General features: G+C 40.0%; 1 protein-coding gene across 1 annotated transcript in view; it reads right to left on the bottom strand.

Moving 5' to 3' along the window:
- Positions 1 to 22,287, bottom strand: part of ptch1 (patched 1) — a 53,077-nt gene that overhangs the window by 3,479 nt on the left and 27,311 nt on the right. The window contains exons 13-23 of the mRNA XM_052563850.1: positions 19,912 to 20,030; positions 17,207 to 17,678; positions 16,645 to 16,954; positions 14,651 to 14,793; positions 11,611 to 11,794; positions 9,488 to 9,768; positions 7,945 to 8,082; positions 7,690 to 7,832; positions 3,004 to 3,103; positions 1,923 to 2,213; positions 1,291 to 1,846 (exon numbers count right to left, since the gene is read on the bottom strand). Coding sequence (XP_052419810.1) covers positions 1,292 to 1,846; positions 1,923 to 2,213; positions 3,004 to 3,103; positions 7,690 to 7,832; positions 7,945 to 8,082; positions 9,488 to 9,768; positions 11,611 to 11,794; positions 14,651 to 14,793; positions 16,645 to 16,954; positions 17,207 to 17,678; positions 19,912 to 20,030 — 2,736 coding nt within the window. The 3' untranslated portion in view covers position 1,291. The remainder of the gene's footprint in view (positions 1 to 1,290; positions 1,847 to 1,922; positions 2,214 to 3,003; positions 3,104 to 7,689; positions 7,833 to 7,944; positions 8,083 to 9,487; positions 9,769 to 11,610; positions 11,795 to 14,650; positions 14,794 to 16,644; positions 16,955 to 17,206; positions 17,679 to 19,911; positions 20,031 to 22,287) is intronic.

The following is a 22,287-nucleotide window of genomic DNA, read 5'->3' as shown; positions in this document are numbered from 1 at the left end:
CCAAGACTTTGCCCGTTTACTAGTGTGTTTTGGGTCATTGTCTTGTTGAAACAACCATTTCAAGGGCATGTCCTCTTCAGCATAGGGCAACATGACCTCTTCAAGTATTTTAACATATGCAAACTGATCCATGATCCCTGGTATGCGATAAATAGGCCCAACACCATAGTAGGAGAAACATGCCCATATCATGATGCTTGCACCTCCATGCTTCACTGTCTTCACTGTGTACTGTGGCTTGAATTCAGAGTTTGGGGGTCGTCTCACAAACTGCCTGTGGCCCTTGGACCCAAAAAGAACAATTTTACTCTCATCAGTCCACAAAATGTTCCTCCATTTCTCTTTAGGCCAGTTGGTGTGTTCTTTGGCAAATTGTAACCTCTTCTGCACATGCCTTTTTTTTAACAGAGGGACTTTGCGGGGGATTCTTGAAAATAGATTAGCTTCACACAGACGTCTTCTAACTGTCACAGTACTTACAAGGTAACTCCAGACTGTCTTTGATCATCCTGGAGGTGATCATTGGCTGAGCCTTTGCCATTCTGGTTATTCTTCTATCCATTTTGATGGTTGTCTTCCGTTTTCTTCCACGTCTCTCTGGTTTTGCTCTCCATTTTAAGGCATTGGAGATCATTTTAGCTGAACAGCCTATCATTTTTTGCACCTCTTTATAGGTTTTCCCCTCTCTAATCAACTTTTTAATCAAAGTACGCTGTTCTTCTGAACAATGTCTTGAACGACCCATTTTCCTCAGCTTTCAAATGCATGTTCAACAAGTGTTGGCTTCATCCTTAAATAGGGGCCACCTGATTCACACCTGTTTCTTCACAAAATTGATGACCTCAGTGATTGAATGCCACACTGCTATTTTTTTGAACACACCCCTTTCAACTAATTCAACTAATTGCCCAATTGCACAGCCTTAAGAGCGTGCATATCATGAATGCTGGGTCTCATTTGTTTTCTGAGAATCTACTGAACCTACTGGTAACTTGTTTGCCACGTAGCAATAAAAAAATATACAAAAAACCTTGATTATTCTGGTTAGTCACATTGTACTGCTATTATTTTGAACAAGACTGTATAACATATATATTTTTTATGATGTTTTTAATTAAAAATAAACATTACATCATCAGTACTAATATGACTTCGTATTATTATTATGAAATATTATTAAATTATTAAACATTAATTGACAGCCTTATTTATTCATAGAGTGCATGAAACTGCTGATTTGATGTGGACCATTTTATTGAAATCAGCCATATAAAAAGCATCTCGACTAACCTCAGCTGGAGGGTGTTGAGTGGCAGACATTGGGAGTGTCATATTCTAGATCCTGCAGCTCCATGCCCTCTGTTTTCGAGCTGTCGCTGCTCTTGTCAAAGGGCACGTGAGGGTCGGAGAAGTGAGGGTCAGTGTAGACATCTTCTGAAGTGTGATAGCTGTCGTTGGAGGGGTGGGATGGGTAGGCGGCACTATGGCTGGGTATCCCCGAATGAACGGCGACCGTCACTGAGGCTGAGGCTGTCACTGTTGTGATGGGCTGACAGTAGGCGGAGCCTGTGGACGGATGGGAAGGGTGAGTGTAGAGGTTGTGGGAGCGGGGGCGATGGGCCCCTGAACGTTCCCGGTGGTTGGGGCCCGAACAGCCACCTGGCTCAGTAGAGGTTTCAAAAGCATCCATGCGCGGCCTGTGAGGGGGGGGCGGGGGTCCGCTCCCAAAGTCCCTCTTAGGGTCCCTGCTACAGTATCGCTTTGACGACTGAGGTCCAGCATCCTGAGAACTGGGTAGATGGGTGGACCTGTAATGCTGCGGTGGTTGCTGCTGTCTGGTTTCATCCTGCGGAAAACGTGGAAAACATTGTTAGTTCATTGTTTTTGTCAGATATATATATTTATATAAATGCTGTACTCACTGAGTAAGGAGAAAACATTGGCAGTTCAACTTGACGCATGCCTTGTCGTCCCCCTGTGGCGATTCGCAACTCCTCTAGTCTTGCTGATCGCCCCCTGTTGGGCTGGAGGTCATACTGCTGAAGCTCCTGGCTAATGCCGGACACAGTAGTGTTGGAACCGTATTCTGAGTCTGATGAGTCTGAACCTGCTTCAGGGGTCGTGTGACTGGGTCGCATGGTGAAGCGGACCACCTGTGGGGGAGGCTCTGGGGACGGCGTGGGCAGCCGGCTTCGCCCATCCGCTGGAGATACCTGGAAGTGTAGTGGACATGAAAATCTAAATCTGAGAAGCTGCTCTGTCTGACATTTGTGCAAGTCCTGTGATATATGAAACTTTTCACGTCATCGGAAGGTACAGTGCTAGTCTTGAATATGTACACTGGGTCTAAGAAGTATTTGAACACATAAGCCAAGCTTTAAAATGCTTATGTTATGATCAATAACCGATAAATGGCATATAATTAACATGCTATGGAATTTTGTCAAAAAAAAAAAGGAGCTCAGCCTCTGGGAGAAAAAAAAACTGAATCCCAAAGCTGAGCAAAATGTAATTTTTCTTGCAGTTGCTGATATTTATATGACCAAACATTAAGATTAAATTCTGATAGCCTGCAATATAAATAGAAGATCTTTATAAGATTGCAGCAGACTTCTTAAAATGCATATAAATACCAGTTGCAACCCAATATGTCAGGTAAGAATGCGTAAGATCATATTTAAATGGTTAGTTCTATGATCAAAGCTCTGTGGTTTTTATTGTGGGGGCAAACCATGTAATGATGTTTGAGGGATGTACTTATAAACATTCCTAAAAAGTATTATGCATCATTTTGATTCTTTTTTTTTTCTGAATATTTAAAGAGCAGTGACCGTAAACTTGATGTGAGAACAGAAATGGTAAAATCTGAATTTGTAATATTGGAATCCCTTAATGTCACTCTTTCAGACAATGCTAAGCAGAGAATATAATAACTCTGCATTGCTCTATGTATGGCATGTGAAAGTGTAATGCTGGATAACATAACGGAAGCAATCTTCATACCTCAGGGTAAGGGCCAAAGTAGGACAATAAGACTGGGAGCAGCACCAGTCCATTCAGGACCCCTAACACTGTCAGGATGGCCAAAACAGCGAAGAAATACCTGCAAATACACAGCAAAAAACACTGTCATTAGAATAAAAATAAAAACTTCACTGCTCTGAATGAAGCACAGAGCAAAAGTGACTCATTCTAACAAGCATTCACACACAAAAAGACTTCGGGTTTGGTTTTAAACTAAATTTACCTTGTGCCAGAGAAAGTCTCCAAAGAGGTCTTTTAGAAAGCAGCACGGAGAAGCAGAGGACATAATTAGTTGGTTAATTCAAAGGTATGGAAAATAGGGAAGGAAAAGGAGCAAGTTTTTTTTTCTTTTTCTAGCAGTGAGTGGAGTACAAGCAAACACAGGGAAAGCAAAACGGGAAGGAATGTGGAGTACAGGCTTGCGAGAGAAGAAAGGCGAAGCACAAAGGCACAGGGGCCTCTCTCACTCTTTAAAAAAAGAACGCAGAAGCAAACAAATGAAGTGAACGGTATAGAATTTAAACAATTTAGTCTAGGAGGAAGAGAGGAGAGGAAAGACTACAGGCCCCTCTTGCCAGGCCCCAAGCACATTCACTTTTCCCTCTCTTTCACTCTCTATCACTCTTTCTATACTAAGCCCCTGTGAAATTTCCCTGCCTTTCACAATCCCCTGCTCTAATTAAATCTCTAGAGTATCAGGTAAGACCCCCAATCTCCTCGACAAATCCCTCCCTCCTGTCCTCCTTCGCTCTTTCTCTTTTCTTCATTATGGCCAGCTTTCCGTCCTCCGCTACTCCAGCAAAGCATCTGTGTAAACTGCTGCAGCTCGAATTGCAGCTGCCATCTTGTTCCTCAAAAAAAGAAAGCCCTAATATATATATTTATATTATTCTATGGTATGTCTGAATGATGGATTCTGATTGGCTGGCAGGTTATGCAGTAAAACCGTTTAATGCACAGGTAGTTCCAAGTCGGTTTAATCACCATACCATATTAATGTGCTGCTTTAATTGATGCACACAAACCCAAACTCATCCCTCAAATGCACCGTTGATTATCCCTTACACACACACACACACACACATATATATATACATATATATATATAGAAAACCACTCTTATCTTATTTTTCTTCTCAAGTAAAATTATCACAGTTTAATTAATATTTTTCTTGAAAAACTGTTTTGTTTTGTTTTTTTTTTGTTTTTTGCATTGATACTATCAAAGGCATTGGACGGGTAAAAGATGCATTAAAACTGGGATGAATATGTGAATGCATGTGTGGTGGAAACAGTGGGTATAGCAAACACCCGCCAGCTGGTATGCAGCACAGCTGTGCCTCAGACTAAACTCATAGACACATTTATAACAATGCTGCTCTTACTCGGCCTCCCCAGGTTTGCAAGCAGCTCTTTAGACTCAAACAATGTCCTGTAATGACCACACAAGGTGGGCTTCTCTCTGGAGAACCACAGACCTGCATGTCTCTCTAGAAACGCTTGCTTTATTTACATCTTTCAGGAGGTTTTGCAGGTCTGGTTCAAGGGAAGGACTACCACAGTGTTTAACCAAGCAGTCGCCACTTGTTTAGGATGAGAGTGGAGAGAGAAGCCAGCCTGTTATTATTTAGGCTTATGTTAGAAAAAAAGTTTGGAACTTTAGTCTGCCTGTATTTCATCAAGCAAGTCTTCTTGAATTGCACTTTTTGGTTTGCATTTGGCTCTTGCTCTACCACACGAAAGGCAGAACTCACAAGCAGAGAGATTCAACAGATCAATAGCTACAAATCAACAGACTATGAAAAATGAACATCGTCTTGGTTGAACTGTTCGGGTAGTCTCCCGCTCCAAACTAAATGTTCATATTGACGAGTGATTTACATCGGTGTGCTTTTCCACGGATGAGAGAGATTGCTTCAGACTGGCTGAAGCAACAAAAGAGTTTTATGTTCTTCAACTTTGAACTTCGAGACGTCGCGTTAAGCGTCCCTGAACCAAGGGCCGTTCTCTAAAGCCACTTCTCCCTAGCGAAACCTCGCTGAGCAACTCATCTGATCTGTTTAGATTCAAAACATTAGCGGACCTGACAGAGCAAAGTCAGGGAAACATTTATTCCTGCAAGGCTATAAAAATACAGCCTGCGTTTTTGTTTTTTTCCATATCTTCGGAGGCCAGGGGGTTTTGTTTGATGAAAAAACAGTAGTTGCGTTTCAGTGGGAGCCCGTGAGAGGGACTGGGGCCCAATGTGGTCTGCGGAGAGACCGTGTGTGATTGCTCTAAACTTGTGTGTGCATTATTTTTCTGGCATGCTACTTTAGATCCAAAGTGATTTGAGGGTGGAGGGCTGTGGTGGTTTTCCAGTCCTCTAATAAGAATGAGCTACTGCAGACATTTGTTCTTTCCCTCCTGTAGAAACAGATGAGACACTTACCACTCAAACACCCATGGCTCAGTTTGATATAACTGTAACCTGAATTTCAGCGCATCGAAAGTCTCGATACCACTTCAAGAAACAATAAATGACCAGATGTGTTTGACTCATCTGCTCTCAGGAAGGACGTAAAAAATAAAGACATTGCAAAGTTACTGATTTAGATGCTCTAAGTAGCAGTGTGTGTCACTCCTCATTTCCACTCCTCGACTAGCAACAAAATAACCCTCGGGCCCTCTCTGCTCTCAGCTTGTAAAAGTCTTTGCAGGGCCGTAGAAAAAAAAAAAAAAGATTACAGAAAACACAGGAGAGCCTAAAGCTCTGTGAAGACAGACAGGAAAGATATGTGCTTGTTGAATGTAAAGGGAGGTTGGTTAGGACTGAGAAGAGAGTTAAGAAAACATTTACATTGTACCATAACCAGGGGTGAAGTGACAAAAGTGACACATGTTTAAAGCTATCTTTTTTATGTTAATTGGAAGTTAACATAAAAGTGAATTTATGTGTTTGTGTGTGTGTATAGATAGATAGACAGATAGATAAATAGATATATGTGCAAGAACAAACCTGTTTATAGAACTTGTGAACTTTTTTAGATTAATAGATTAGATTAAATTTTTAGATTAATAATACCTGTTAAAGAGGTCATATGATGCGATTCTCAAATCTTTGGAGTGTAACAAGCTCTTGGTGCATAAAGAAGATCTGTAAAGTTGCAAAGACTGAAGTCTCAAGTCAAAAGAGATAATCTTTATCAAAGTTAAGACTCTGCCACGCCCCTTAAAACGGCTCATTCAAACACGCCCCCACATGTCTATGTCACTGTGGAATATTTGCATATTACTGCCCAAATGTTAACGCAAATAAAGAAGGCACGGTTTCAGTAACCGCAGTTTGTGTTGAAGCAGCCATGTCAGGGAGATAAAGTGTGTTTCTAGGATTATTTTTCGGACTATAAGTCACACCTAAGTATAAGTCGCATCAGTCCAAAAATATGTCATGACGAGGAAAAAACTTATATTAAGTCGCACTGGACTATAAGTCGCATTTATTTTGAACCAAGCACCAAGAGAAAACATTACCGTCTACAGCCGCGAGAGGGCACTCTATGTCTTCAGTGTAGACTACAGGAGCAAGAAGCAGCATAGAGCGCCCTCTCTCTTAATTTCTCTTGGTTCATTTCTCTTGGTTCATGTCAAATGAATTTTTATAAATAAGTCATACCTGACTATAAGTCGCAGGACCAGCCAAACTATGAAAAAAAAGTGTGACTTGTAATCCGGAAAATACGGTACTCACAACAGAACAGCAACGCATTTTCTGAATGACCGTTTCGTTATCCTAAGAGAGGAGGTAATTCTGTCTTTGCTATGACAATCTGGTGTTTCTCAATCAGCTACTGTATGTTTTTTTTAATTATTTTAAGTATTTGCTATTGAATGTTCAAATGCAGAGTTTGTGTGTGTGTGTGTGTGTGTGTGTATGTGTGTGTATGTGAGAGAGAGAGAGAGAGAGAAAGGGTCTCACAGTCAGCTCTCTTCACAACCGTGGCTTCATCACTGTGTCTGTCATGCGAATGTTCCCCTTTCAGGCTTGACCTGATGTTAAAACTAAGGACATTATTAACTATCTTTTATTATTTAACTATCTACATTTATTTTGAAAGATGAAACTCATGATTATGGTAAGGGGTGTTACATTTCCGACGAGTGTTTGCGGTGTTTGGCCAATCAGAATGCACTGGGTCAGTTGGACAATCAGAGAAGACTGCATTTGTCGAAAGAAGGGACTTTGTAGAAAACGACTCGTTTGAGAGGTGGGGCATAGAGGACCCACAATAATGTACAGTATTTAAACAATAATGTGTTTTTTGAACATTAAAGCATGTCAACATATTCTGTTACACCAAATACACAAAATAATGATCTTTAAAAAAAGCATCATATGACCCCTTTAAACAAGGATTCCACCTTTTTTGATTAACCATAATTTTACCATCGTTTTTAATGTGGACAAAATTAGCTTGACACTGGAATAGTCACATCTGACATGGTTAGGATACAATTTCGAGGACAAATAGTCTGTAAGATCAGCTATTGTGTACTAACAGCGTTAGAAAATAAATATGTCACCATATCCGAGGAGCCATAAGAGAGAAAACTGATTATCAAAGATATCCCCATCTTAAAGTACAATGCACCACAATCTACACAGCAGAAGTCTGTTGTTTTTACCTGACTATGAAGTCAAACTCTGACCCCGCCAGCATCAGGACTCCTAGCAGGGTGGAAAACGCTCCGTCCAGCACTGGGGCGAACATGTGCTCAAGTGCTAGAACGGCTCGCTTGTTCCTGTCCCCAATGGCTGTGAGGAACGCCTGGGAGGAAAACAACAAATCAATATGAACCACTAATAAACACATCCAATAATCATCACAATGAGTGAACTAGCTACATGCAGTCACAGTTATGAGATCAATTTAAACTCACCAGTGCCACGTGGACGGTGAACTCCACACCAATGCCAACGGAAGCGATGAGGATGACGACAGGGACAGCGCTGAGCTTGATGCCGATCAATCCCATCATGCCAAACAGCTCCACCGTCATCAAAGACAGCACCAAGACCTGCGAGAAAGGACCGGCAAACATAAAGTTCTTTCCTAAAACACGAGGAGCTCTACTTTACATAGATTAAAGTAAAGTACGGCTCGGGTTAGATGGGTTAGTTTAGATAAAGCGCTGGGGAATGTGGGAAAATATCTGTTCCTCAGAAGGGCCCATTTGTGACGCTTTCATATGGAGCTGAACCCAAGCTACGAACTGGTAAAGTAAATGCCACAATCAGCTGATGAGTCTTGGGTTACTGGGGGGCCCAGCTGCCTTTGAAGAGGGATGAAGAGGACAGAAAGAGGGCCAACGGAGGGGAGTTTGGGGCTGGGAGGGCTGACAAATGAAAGGGGGGTCGAGCATGGCGGAAGTGGGGACGGACGTATGGAGTTTAAGGAGGTCTGGGTCTGGGACTAAGGGTGGTCTGGGACAAAAGCACAATGGTAAAAGCTGAAGCAGGGCTATAACTTTCCCTTTCAAGTGTCCAGTAAAGCAAAAGGACGAAACTGCTATCCTGTCAGACAAAGTTAGATCAGTCAGATGGCTTAAACACTGCCCCCTAATAAAAACAGAGACCATCGAAAAGCGGAGACACAGTGTGGGAAAGAACGTTAGATCTCACGAATAATATAAATGATATACATACACACACATTTCAGCAGAAACAGCAGGTCTGTTTTATATGTGGAGTGATAAAGTTGCTGTGGTAACCCCTCAATCCCCCGTTTATTTTAAAGAAATGTCTCAAAAAGCCTCACGTAGACTAAACAAACTGGCTCTCACAGTATAAGATAAACACAAAGCGCAGGGCTATAAAAACACAGCTTCTCTTGAGCTATTCCTGCCTGCCCTCCCGTCTTGCTCCAAATGGTACACTTTTAATTAGTTCCCAATTAGTACGGTTTTTTCCACCTCAGAGTAAACAAAAAGGTTATTGACAGAAAGTCTGTGATAAAGACATACAAAAAAAAAAATCATACACAGTCATGAGAAATAGTTGCAATTAAGAAATATAGTCGCAATTGTAACATCGATCTATTTATCCATCCATCCATCCATCCATCCCTTAACCAATGAAGGCCTGTTCACACCAAGTCCAATACAAATAAATGTCAAATTTCAAATATTTGTATTACTTTTATGCCAAAACTTAATCTGATGTCAAATATTCAGTAAAAAAAAAAAAAAAGAATTCGGTATGCAAACAATTTAAGAAGATATTGACCTAGCCTCCAACTAAAAAAAAGAACAGATAATTGCATTGGATATTTAAGAGCATGTAGGAGTTCACAGAAATGTTCTGTTTCATAGAAAAAAAAGTATTGGTTTATACAGGCCTTGAATATACATTTACAGACAGAGCCAAATCTGTGATGGATGTACGTTTGCACGAAACCCTGACACATCTAAAGGAGAAACTCACTATGATTCCGGCAGTCCAGGGGTTGAGCAGGAAGACGGCGCACACCAGGAAGGTGCAGGCCAGCACGAGGCTGATAGACAGCAGGAGCCAGTGGCGCAGGCCTACATACTGCTCCCAGAAGAGGAAGGGGTAGCCGTTGGGATAGCTGGGCAGGCCCTGACGGCTGTAGTTGTTGCAGATGGCGCGGACGCTCTCGATGGCCTCCACGAACTGTGGCGTCTCGCGAAGCCCGTTGAGGTAGAAGGGAAACTGTGCATATTCGATGGGCTCAGCGGCAGGAACTGCAGAAGATAAATGCAAAGATGGCCATAGTGATGAGATAATTGTAATGTAGATTTCACTTTTACAACAAGCCACATCCTGTAAAAATCTGTGAAAATTATGATAAAAAAACAAACACTGCTGTAGCTGTAGCTGTCGGAACTTAACGGTATTAGCTTCATTAACTGATATAATGTTAATAAACCTACCTATTCAATTACAATACAATCCACTTTGAACTTGTGAAACACACTGGTTGTATGCTATGTTTTTACCATAGCATTTTTAATCTTTTATCATTAAAATTACATTTATTTTTTTCGAATGCATCATCTCTCACTCTTAGCAAATCATAGTTAACATAAAGGACATCAGCGTTCTCAAGGTGACAGACTGCACTCATTAAACATGTCGATTTCTTTACCGCCCCGGGAAGGAGAGGGGGCTAAATTACCAGCTATCATATCTCGACATGCAGTCGGGTGTCAATCCTGACTGTGATCTGCTGTAATTATGCTGTCAAAAATCTGCGCTGAAATATCCCCCTGCTCTTCTCGGGGAACGAACACACACGGACGACCATCAAACATTTGAGCATTGCCAAATTCATGCTGACAGTTATCACCTGTCATCAAAGCTTGTGTGCACTGCAGGGCTTTCAGCAGCAGGCCTGGAATGACTCATCACTCCGGCTACTGGACTTGGATAAGCGGCAGTCTTAAAACCACAAATAAAATCAGAAGAATGTGACCCAGAATGACTAGCGCTCCGGAGGTGTGTGTGAGAGCCTCTGTGAAGGGCGTGTGGGTGGAAGGGAGGGAATATCTGAGTGTGTGTTCCAGTGCCTGAAGGGGTCAGGCAGGACCACTTTCTAAACATGCTTTTGCCCCGTTATAATCTCCACTATAAATTTCCATCAGGATGGGAGCTGGACGTCTGCCAGCCTGCTGCAGGGGGGTCAGAGTCGGAGAGGCCGTTTCAGCTTGTTATCCAGTCACATTTCTCCCAAGCGCCCACTGTGTACTGTACACACACACACACACTGTACACAAGCTCACGCGGCCCGGTGTCACTGTTAACTTTAAAGATACGACTACAAATTGAATAAACCCACTTTCGCTGCCTGACTATCAGCCAAATGTCAGACGTCTTGTTAAGAATGTTAACAGAATACTAATAGTCCTTTATATTTAATGATAAACTCCAAGTGATTCAGATTTATTTATATCTTTATTTTAAAAATGGACAGGTGAATGGTTTTGGATTAATTATTTAGACTCATTCATAATATAAAAAATATGTATAAACAACAATAAAACCAATAATAAATATAAACAAATAAAAATATAAACAAAAAGTTATTAATTCATTCATTTAAATAAAACAAATATAAATCTAATAAAATAAAATCTATAATAAAAAAACTAAAGTTTTTAGGAGTTTATTAAGGCAACAACTATAGTTAATAGTTTGTAAATAGCGAGAATTGTACCTTAAAATAAAGTGTGACCATAAAATAAGATAAATCTCTATTATATTTTATTATTTAATGTTCTGTTTTACTTTGAAATGAGTAACATTAAAGAAGTAAAATGCTTTGTGAATGCTATTACATGCTGACGTCATCGTTAGGCCTAAAAACAAGAAAATTCCCGAAGTTTATTCTCAGATTTACGATGTTTAATTTCCAAACCACCAATACAAACTAAGCAAAACCAAATCAATTAATGCATTAATGCCTTCTGTTGCTCTTTGTGATGAAATAGGTGTGCTCACAAAGCATATGAGCTAAAGATAACTGGATACAATCAAAAATGTAGCATAATACTTTGAGGACTCTGTGATAAATGAACAGTACTCACTGTTGAGTCTGCTGACAGGAATGGAGTCTGTCCTGTCATGGAGCCACTCAGGAGGGTGCGGACGGATGCTGGCCTGGGATGCAGCGTAGGCCACTGGATCATTGCTCACCCAGGCAGTTAAATAAATGTAAAAGGCATTTGGGTTGATGATTCCATCGGCGTTCACCAAACGCTGCCTAGTTAGCTGGAGATGAAAAGAAAATGTAAATTATAACTGCTCAAACAACACGGTTTGTTTGCTAACACTACTGTAAGTTCTTGAATAAGTACACTAACGTATGTACTATATAAGCGAGTATTGTGAATGCACACCAGCACTATAGCAATCTCTAAACGCTTCACTTCTCACCTAGCGCTGAGCTAGCTACCTCCTGTGAAGGCAAAGTCAGTACGGCATCACACTCAATGCCATACATGCTTCTCGAGAAAATAAATCTACAGGAACTGGGGGTCAGTGTGTATTAGTGTGTGTGTGTTTGGGGGGGGGGGGGTGTAGAAATGAGAGTGAGTGAGAGAAAAATAGCTTGAGTTAGTGTAACAATAAAAAAATTGGCCAGAGTCCCTGAGCGCGTCTGTGTGCAGTTAACCTTGCTGTTAACACTGGAGGAAATGCCACCCAGCAAATGGAGGAGAGCTATAAAAATAACACAACATCTGTACAAATGTTGCAAACACTTGCTTTTCCTGACCCCTATAGATACCCACAATGCCTGGCGCCACAGAAGGCTCCTGCCGTGAAGGCAAAATGAAGGATTTTTGATAGTACAATGACTTAAAATCCCACTCAACGCTTGAAACCAATTGTTTATAAAGAAAAGAAAAAAAAAATATCCTGAGATCCTACACTGATTTTCATCTGAAAATAAATACTTAAATAAAGAGGTGAGAGGGGAAATAATTTAACTGTACTGGTTTTCAATGTAAAAATGAAAAAAAATAATCATGGGATGTTAAACAAAAACTAAAATAAAATAAAAAAAATTATTATGTATGGACAAAAAAAAAAAAAAGACATTTACCTGCACTGGTTTTAAAATAAATAAATAAATTAAAACAATGAGGTGTATTTACTTTCAATTGATTAATCTAAATTAAAAACACATACAATTATTAGATAAATTATTAAACACTGAACTGTATTGTTTTTAATTTAATACGAAAATAAAAGCAAAATAAAGAATAAATAAGAAAAAATCTGATGTTTAGCTGTTCTGATTTTCTATGTAATATATTTCAATAATAATAATAATAATAATAAAAAATTTATCAGATGAGGGAAAAAAAAGAAAGTACTCAAGGAATACCAGGATGACTTTTATGGTGACCAGAATGAGAGAGGCAGCTTGTGATTCCCGCCTCTGTATCGAGTGAAAGAGGACATGGCAGCAGTTCCAAGAGAAGGGAATAAGCGAGAGGCGGGAGAGAAAAAAGTGGACTTGGAGTCCAAAGATCTGGATTGCATTAAGCAGCAGGATGCGCAACAACTGTATGTCTTCAAGCTGTCACGGGAAGCACACAGTGCGAAGCTGGCGGCCTCCTGGCCCATTGCCGCCCCTCTTCCCTCACAAGCAGAGGAAATGACATCACAGGCCGCACACCAACACAGATCGGCTGGATTTTCTTTCCCATTCAACTGGCAATGGTTCAGCACAATAATGACCACTTTAAAACAACAAAAATGCAAATCATTTCTGGCCTTATGTGTGCATTGCCAATTACCCGACAAGACGACACACTCTCAAACACACACACACTCTTTTGCAGACGTCCGCTCCGCTCCGCTCCTCCCCACCCTCCAGCCCCTCTGGCATGTGGTATGCTTTGTATTTTTCATATTTTTGCTCTCCTCTTGCCTGACATTTCATGCTGGGTAGCAACTGGAAACTGTTAATGTGTTAACCTGTTAGATTTTTTGCCGGTGTGACCATGTGTGTGTGTGTGTGTGTGTTTGTGTGCAGGGATTTGTTCTTGACAAGGCCCCTCTAAAGGAGCCCTGAAAAAGTTGTATAGGCGAGCTTTACGCCTGCAGCAAGAAAGTGGAACAAATGGTTTAAATGAAGACTTAATTGCTTTTTCAGAGGCAAGTTGCAGCCCCATCGAGAGCTTTAAATTCCTGTGCTTGGTAAAACAATCATTGTGAGAGAGAGAGAGAGAGAGAGAGAGGGAGAGAGAGAGAGAGAGAGAGAGAGAGAGAGAGAGAGAGAGAGAGAGAATGAGGACAGATATAGACGGACATACAGAAGCCAGGTGTGGTTCCTAAACACATATCAACCCAAGCACCCCTCCGTCATCAGAGATTCACGCAAACATCTTGTTCATGTCATTCAGAGAGAAGCTCATTTAATGTGTCAATATATTTAGAAAAGAAATAAGGATAGGGGGTCGGCAGTTGTTTAACTGTACCTTAACATTAATATTGTATCATATAATGATGACGATAACAATAATAATAACATTAATAATAATAATTTGGGAACTCAATAATCTTATCATCAAAATAACTTCCAAATTAATATAATATGAATAATAAATATTAATGTAATAATATGAGACAATAATAATTAAGAGGTCATTATTATTATTATTATTATTATTATTATTATTATTATTATCATCATCTCAAATGTAATAATATATATAAAATGACATTAAAATAAATATAAATATTTATTATATAAACTATAGCAAAATAACAATTTATATTATTATTATTATTATCATCAACAATGTCATTTTATATATAAAATAACATTTATTAAAAAATATATAAATCTTATATAAAAACTAAAATTATAAATATTATATGTAATATTACTAAGTAAAAATAAGAAAAATATATTGTGGTAATTTTCACATTCAGTAACTAAACACACACACACACACACACACACACACACACAAATAAATAAATAAACTAGGGTGGATACAGGTGAGATTTTATTTCTAAACAAATCAGGGAGACTGGCTCAATCTCCTTTCACTGAGAATCATGGGACATTGAAATCTACCTGATCTTACTCAAGTCTGTTTGGTTTCTCACCAGGTTCATGTTGACTGGCTTGTCTCTGCGGCCGGTCTGCACCAGGAGTTTGTAGGCCAGGATGCCATCATCAGAGCCATTCTTGTAGTTCCCCTGCGTGATCCTACCGGCCTGCCAGTCCTTATCGAACGCCTCCTGCAGACCTGCCAGGACACACACATTATTTTGAGTACCTCGTTTAAAAGGTTATACAAAAACCATGATAACCCTTCCTCTCAGTCATCCCCGACTCCAACTCTCCCCCCTCTCTCCTCAACGCCAGTGGTCTGTTTCTGGGGCACATTGCTTTCTCTCTCTCCCTCGCCTCACTGTCTGTGACCAATTTGTCAAACCATTTCAAACCACAATATTAAAGACAGCTCTCTCCACCCTCTCTGGAACAGCCTTTACTGAAGCCCATAGACACATACATAACGCACAGTAAACGCACCCATAGAGATGCTGCCCCTGCACTGAAAAAGAAAACATGTGGTCCAATGAGAGTGCTGAAAGGATAAAAACAAAGGAAAGTCATTGGAAAACAGTAATGATGTTTGAGGTTCTGTTTGGCCGACAAAGCAAGTCTGTACATGCCACCCAAACTCTGTCTGGCCAGAAGCCGTTTGGAGACAGGTATGCCTTTCTAAAGAGCTGCGAGAGAGAAAGAAAGTGGGCAAAACAAGGTTTGCTTCTGAATATGGCCCGCCCGGGATTAGATACGGCATTCTGAAAGAAGCCACTGTTGAGGAGGCCACAAGGAAAAAGATGTTGCAGGGACATGCCCCGTATCTCCCAATCTACTTGTTTTTTTCACTCTCACCTCAATTGCATTTTTGTGTCCCCACACGGTTTCTTTATTCCCCCCCACACACACATTTTCACTCTCTGGTTTTAATCGCTCCATTTAAATCTCACTCTCGGATCATAATCCGTTTTAAGACATTAAATGTGTTACAGATTTGGAGGTTTAGCTGTGTGATTGATGTTTGTGAGAAACAGATGATCTGACGTGGGTAAAACTGATGTAAAACCCGGCTCCAGTGAAGCAAGGCACTGGAACGTCTGGAAATCGAGCGTCTGTAGGAATGAAATGATTTTGTAAAACTCAAAATGTAATTATTTACTGCCAAATGAAATGTTGGGATTTTTTCCATGCTTTTGAAAGAAGTCTCTTATTGAACTTTCTTATAATTTATTTGATCAAATATACAGTAAAACTGTAACGTAGTGAAATATTATTACAGTTTACAGTAACTGTTTTCAATTTAATATATTTAGAAATGTAATTTCTTCCTGTGATGGCAAGCTGAAATGTGAGTTTTCAGAAATCATTCTACTATGCTGATTTGATGCTATTTCTTTTAATTATCAATGTTAAAAAACAACTGTGCTGCTTAATATTTTTGTGAAAACCATGAAACATTTCTTTTTTGTTTTTGTTTGAAAGTCCAAAAGAACACCCTTAATTTGTAATTTAATATCTGCACTTTCACTTTTCAATTTAATGCATCATTGTTTAAAAAATTTTTTTTTATTGACATTTATGTAGAAAACAAACAGAAGAAAAGCATATGTTTAGGTTGGTCCCTTTATTTCAAGTCAGGTGATCCCTTCCTGTCTAAAAGTGCAGTTTTTGGTCAAAATGAGCTTTAATCAATATGACCAGACCTTTTGCAGTTTATTTAAAGGGATAATTCACCTAAAAATTGTAATTCTGTCATTAATTATTCAGGTACTCATGTCATTCCAAACCTGCAAGGCCTTTGTTCATCAGACCACTGATGTCACAAATACTCCATGTGACATCAGTGGTTCAACCTAAATTTTATGAAGCTATGAGAATAAATATCTTCATCTGTGTTCCAAAGATGAATGAAAGTCTTACGGGGTTGGAACGACATGAGAGTGAGTAATTAATGACAGAATTTTCATTTTTAAAGGTTTGGCCTTTGGGTTTGACCTCCACCAATGGTCTCTGACTCAAGGCTGATCGATTACACATCGGAGTGTATTACCTTGCAGCCAGTCTCTGAAGTAATTCAGCCACATGGGTGGGAGCTGGCCGTTCTCCTCCCGCAGGACGTACTTCACAGTGCCGAAGCGCTGGTGCAGCTCATAGAGCTGAGGCTGGATCTGTGCGTAGTCAGCTTTCTGGGTCACCACGTACATGTTATAAAAGGAAAAGTAGCGGAACTGGGCACGAATGAAGTCGTATTCGCCTGTCTCTCGTGGCACAATGTCAGTCAGCTCTAAACCGTCCCGGACACGGGTGGTGCCATACAGACTGACCCCGAGCAGTGCCAAGAAGAGAAAAATCACCACCACCTGATAGGAAACACAAAAAGTCAGATATGAGTCAGGGTTTGGCTACATCTGAAACTACTGCTGTTTTAGTGTCTTATGACGAAGTTCTGCCCTCTTTGAGGTGTTTGTGGTTTTCAGAAGGCCTTGACTCACAAAATAACACTTACACAACACGAGATACACTGTTGCTCGTTCAACGCCAGGATATTAGCTCATCGCTGGCATCCATAATCCCACTTCCAATCAGACAATGTGCACAACATTTACCCTCACCTTTGTTGTCGGCTGCAGCAGAAACGGCGCATAGTGCTTTTCAGCGAACGATGCAAACGTCCATCGTGAACACGGCGGCTCCAGACAGCGTAGACTAGACTCCCCAAATTGAGATAGCAAGTCTCGTGTGGAGCTCGTGCCGTCGGGACTCTGGCAGGATGCTGTATCAGAAGCCGGTCCCGGCCCTGCACTGCTGCTGTTGGTGCGGTTGTTGTTGTTGTTGTTGTGGTTGGGATTGGGGGCACAGGGTTGAACGGAGATGTGAGAATGGGGCTCGGCCGTGGTGTAGTAGGCCTGTGTTCTGGGGTCGTACTCTGTGCGCAGCTGTACGGTGGACTGCATGGTGATTTGGGTGTGCTGGGCGAAGCTGTGGCTGCTGTAGGAGGGTGGAGGGCTGTAGCGGCTGGATTCAGCAGAGGAGTCAGCGTACGCCGCCTGCGGCTCCAACTGGATCACCCGGTTAGCGCAAGGACTAAAGGAAAGCAAGAGACAGACAAAGTGCATTTCAGTAACACAAAAGCACCATGTAATAGTTGATTATGTGTGGAATTTCCTGCAATATCGATTTATATCATGGTAACAGGAAATGATACAGAAGAGCCAGAAGAAGTTGGCTTGTATAGACTAACATTTACTATAAAATATGTTACAAAAACTTTTTGGGACAAATTTTTAGCATCGTATGCACCCTTAAGAGAGAATCCAACCCCGCAATGCACGTGACACAGTTGTGTAGCGTCCCAATTCACCTACTCACACTATGCACAAAAAAGTACTTGTTGTGTGAAGAAAGTAGACACTTTTAAGTGTTGAAAAAGTACTATCGTGTCATAATTGCGTCTTTAACAATTAACATGCATTCTGTCGCTTATTGGCCTGTCAGTCATTTTGTCACTGTTAATGTATTCATATACACTTCATATTTCAGTTATTTAATTTAGACTCCGCAAGAATTCATCCTAACGTATTGGAGAGAATCGAAGAAGCACATCGATCTACTAGTCGTGGGTCATTCTTACAAAGAACTCTCCTCATGTTTTTGCATAATAAAGCATTTAAGAGTTACTGGACTAATTTATCTTTATAAAAATGTACAATGTTGTTGCAGATCAAATGTAATTTTATCAGGTTACATACAGGTTATTAATGTATAACCTTTCATCTAAATCGCTACACATAAGCATCCACCTAGCACATCTGCCATATTTGTAGTTCCTTTTTTCGTGTTTGTAGTTCAAATGGGTAGTATTCAAATTGGAATGTAGCATTAAAAAAAAAACAATACAGGATTTTGAACGAGGTAAAAGAAAGTGAATAAAACATATCCAACATGTGTTCCGTATATTTTTATTACTATTATTAAATTATCAAGCTGTTAGCTCAGCAACATGCTATCATCAAGCTGTACTGAAATAAAATGAAAGTTGAGTTTCCTGTGCAGGGCGCCATTTGCGGCTTAGGGTCAATGGTGGTTAGTATGCTGCCCTAGCAAATGTAGGTTTTGTAACAGAGCCTGTTTCTTTTCTATGGTTTTCTATATGGACAGAGTGTTAGCTAGTGTTGCTTGTAAAGAACCTTTAGATGTGGCAACTCATTACTCTTGAGCGCTCGTGTAAAAATGCATGTAAATACAACCACAATCAGCTTTCCAGTCAAGTTAAGGCCGAGACACTAGTGAGTATCAGTGACTAGAAAGCAAGCGTTTCAACCATGGTGAAAGTTAAGGCATCAGGTTTAATTTCCTGCAGGAGTTTGGGGGCATGACTAAGAAGGTAAAGTATGTGCCTATAGCCCACTTGCTTTCTCTCTCTCTCTCTCATCAGACACCAAGAAATGCTGCAGCATGCAGGAGAGGCAACAGCATGTCTTATTTGAGGGCCCGGGGCCTCAGACAGAGATAAACATCAACACACGCACATATGCACAAAAAGTATAGATGTTAGGGCAGGTTGATTCTTAATTGTGTTTATACGGCACTCAGTGTCATAACAGGCTGTTGTATATATTATATCTAAATGAATTTGTTTGGAAAGATCACAAAAGCATATCACACCCTGGCCTCAGAGAAAAAGAGATGGATGGTTATAGTGCAGTGTGAGGTTGTTTGTCTGTGCTTGTTCCGCTATACTTTGAAATACTAATTTGAAAATTATAATTCACGATTATAATAACCCATCTTTAAACTCACTAGTTAAAAAGTTATACATATAGAACAGCTAATGGAAAATATGTTTGTGTGTGTACACTATTGTTTGGGTTCGTCATTGTTTTTTAAAGACATTAATCGTTTTAAATAGCAAGAATGCATTAAATTGATTTAAAGTAAAAGTAAAGACAGACATAATGTTACAAAAGATTATAGAAATAAATAAGACTCTTAAAAAAAAGTATGTAGGACAAAGTATGAAAAGTGTTTATTTTTTGGTTTAATATACATAAGGGACAAAAACATCCCTATAAGGACATCTGAGGACTTAAAGGTAAAAATGGTTGTAAAAATAAATTAAATGTGCTAAACATTATATATTAGGGGAGAGTTACGCTAAGTGTGCATTAAATATAATTAGATTACAAAAGGGCAGAACATTACTGGTAAATTTCTGGAAACTTTAAAAAAGTTAGCAAAATTTATCGAGAATGTTGCACCCCTTTCAAATGTATTTAAGATGCGTCTTCTTTTAGCCAGGTGAATGTTTGTGTGCTACCTGACAAAGCAGCAGAAAATGTCGAAGCGGCGGTCCTCTCGGCGGTACAGGTCCATGCTGAGGATGGCAGGAAAGATGAGCAGCACCATAGCGAAGTTAAACACCACGACCACTGCAGCCTGAGAGAGAAAATGAAGATGTTAAGCACATATTCACACTCACACAAAATTATCACACACAGCGACACCCGCACATCTGCAGAGGGCCTCTGCCAAAACCACAACGATCCCAACAAATTCAATTTTAGACAATTATCCTCTTCAGAAGAGATGAATGACAAACAAATAAAAACCACAACTCTTGCCATCCCCAAATTACATTTAGGCTCATCCAGATTGGGTGAAGCCCGCCTACATTTCTAAATGTAAATCACATTGCTATTAAAATCATAATTCAATCCACACTCTTCCATATAAAGAACTGGAGAAAAGACTTCCAGCTAGATGTGGCTCTCTTGACCTTGGGAAACCGCCACTTTCTTTCAGAGCCAATATATCACAAGCTTACTAAAAAGACTTCACCGGGCCAAGAGCTCCTTAACAGTGTGGAGAAACAAACAAGTGATCTGAAACTTTTAATCCTGATTCATTCGGTTGAAGCTCACAGAATAACTAATGACAATGAAAGTCAGAAACCTAGGAAAACAGAGAGAGAGAGACGGCAGATTGAAGCATGCCTGCCCTAGTTAGGGTGTATTTTTTTACGGCTGGAGGATGGAGTTATGTCAGACTGCCAGACCACCCAGAGAGCAGCTCAGCCTGACAGAGCCAAGACACAATGAGAGAAACTCATGTAAACAAAGCAACTCCAAAAAGCATTTGGACACTTCATCTACACTTAAAACTGTGTGAATGTCACTGCATTAGACAACACACTAGCAAATCTATCAACACATGAGAGGAACAGAGAGAACAGATGAGAGAATGTGCACGAGTGATTCTACAGTGAGATTTGGTGACGCGCGCTCGCTGTTATGCTGCCAAAGAAATAGATAAAAAGAGTGAAAGAGAGAAAGGTGCCAAAAACAGTGCTAAATAGAGACAGAAGAATTGAAACACAACATGATTGCAACAAAGAAATAGCGTCACACTTCTGTAATGTTATCAAAGATGGCGATTTACTATATTTTAATAAAGACAACATGTTTCCTTTGTGAATAGTGAGCACCAGTGATGTTACATTATAATTTAAAAATGATTTGTTACACAACCGTTTAAAATTAAAAAACCTTCTTCCAGGATTCTTCGTCGAACAAGAATTTTTTTTTGACACTGACTACATTTGTAACATTATAAATGTCTTTTTCTGTCAGTTTCGATCAATTTATTGCACCCTTGCTGAATTAAAGTATTCTTTTATTTAAAAAAAAAAAATCTTTCTAAAGACAAAAATATGATTTTATGAATTTTGAAGCATTTTCTAATTTAGAGAAGTTGAGCCACAAAACTTAAGTAAAAATATTCGGACACAAACCTTCAAGTGCACACATTTGTACACATAATCAGAAGTAAATATTTGGACACAACCGCTTAAGTTAACACATGTGGACACTAGAGCTGTAAAAAGAGTGTGTTACAGCACAAAATAACACGTTTACAAAAGCAGTGTGTGTGTGTGTTATCTCAGCGGTTTTGAAGATGAGTGTTTTCAGGCACCATTGAACAGGTGCCAGTTGGAGTGCGCTGCGGTGAAAAACAGCGTGTGTGTGTCTGACAGACGTGTGTGAGACATCAATCCAATACAGATCTACAGCGCTGTACGGGTGTGTGTGTGTGTGTGTGTGTGTGTGTGTGTGTGTGTGTGCATGTTTAGGCATGAGCCACGTCTTGTGTGTGGTCGGCAGGCTCATCCCGCACATCATTCATCAAAAAAATATGCAATCATCAAACAGACACAAACACTATACAGACAGTTTACATTTGCAGATATCAAAGGGTCCTGCACAAGGGCTGTTTGTCTGTAGGGTTTAAGCTGAGATTTGTGTGAACGTGTTTCGTGTAAATCTCTGCGTCTGCCTCCGTACAGCTATGCAGGTAGTTAGGCCAAAAAAGTTAGGACATGGTGCAAGTGTCGCAAAAGTGGTCCATGTGACTCTATGTTCTATTCTCTGAGGTCTTCTGCAGCCTTACAATAGATTTGTATGAGCACAGACATTATTGACTGAAAATCGCCATTTATCTCCATTCATGAGTATGTGCTAATCACATTCACATCATTTACTTGATTCATTGAAAATTTAGCAAGCGTAAAAGCTCCAGGCCACAGTCTTCAGAACATCTACTTTTTTTGTCCCAATGAAGAAAAAGTCAGATTTGACACAACATGAGAGTGAGTAAATGATGACAGAACTTTGATTCGACTGTCCCTTTAACTTGA

This window comes from Carassius gibelio, chromosome B8, assembly GCF_023724105.1.
Source record: "Carassius gibelio isolate Cgi1373 ecotype wild population from Czech Republic chromosome B8, carGib1.2-hapl.c, whole genome shotgun sequence".
Lineage (NCBI taxonomy): Eukaryota > Metazoa > Chordata > Actinopteri > Cypriniformes > Cyprinidae > Carassius > Carassius gibelio.
Note: the sequence above shows the minus strand (reverse complement) of the source record. Positions and strands in the feature narration are given on the sequence as shown.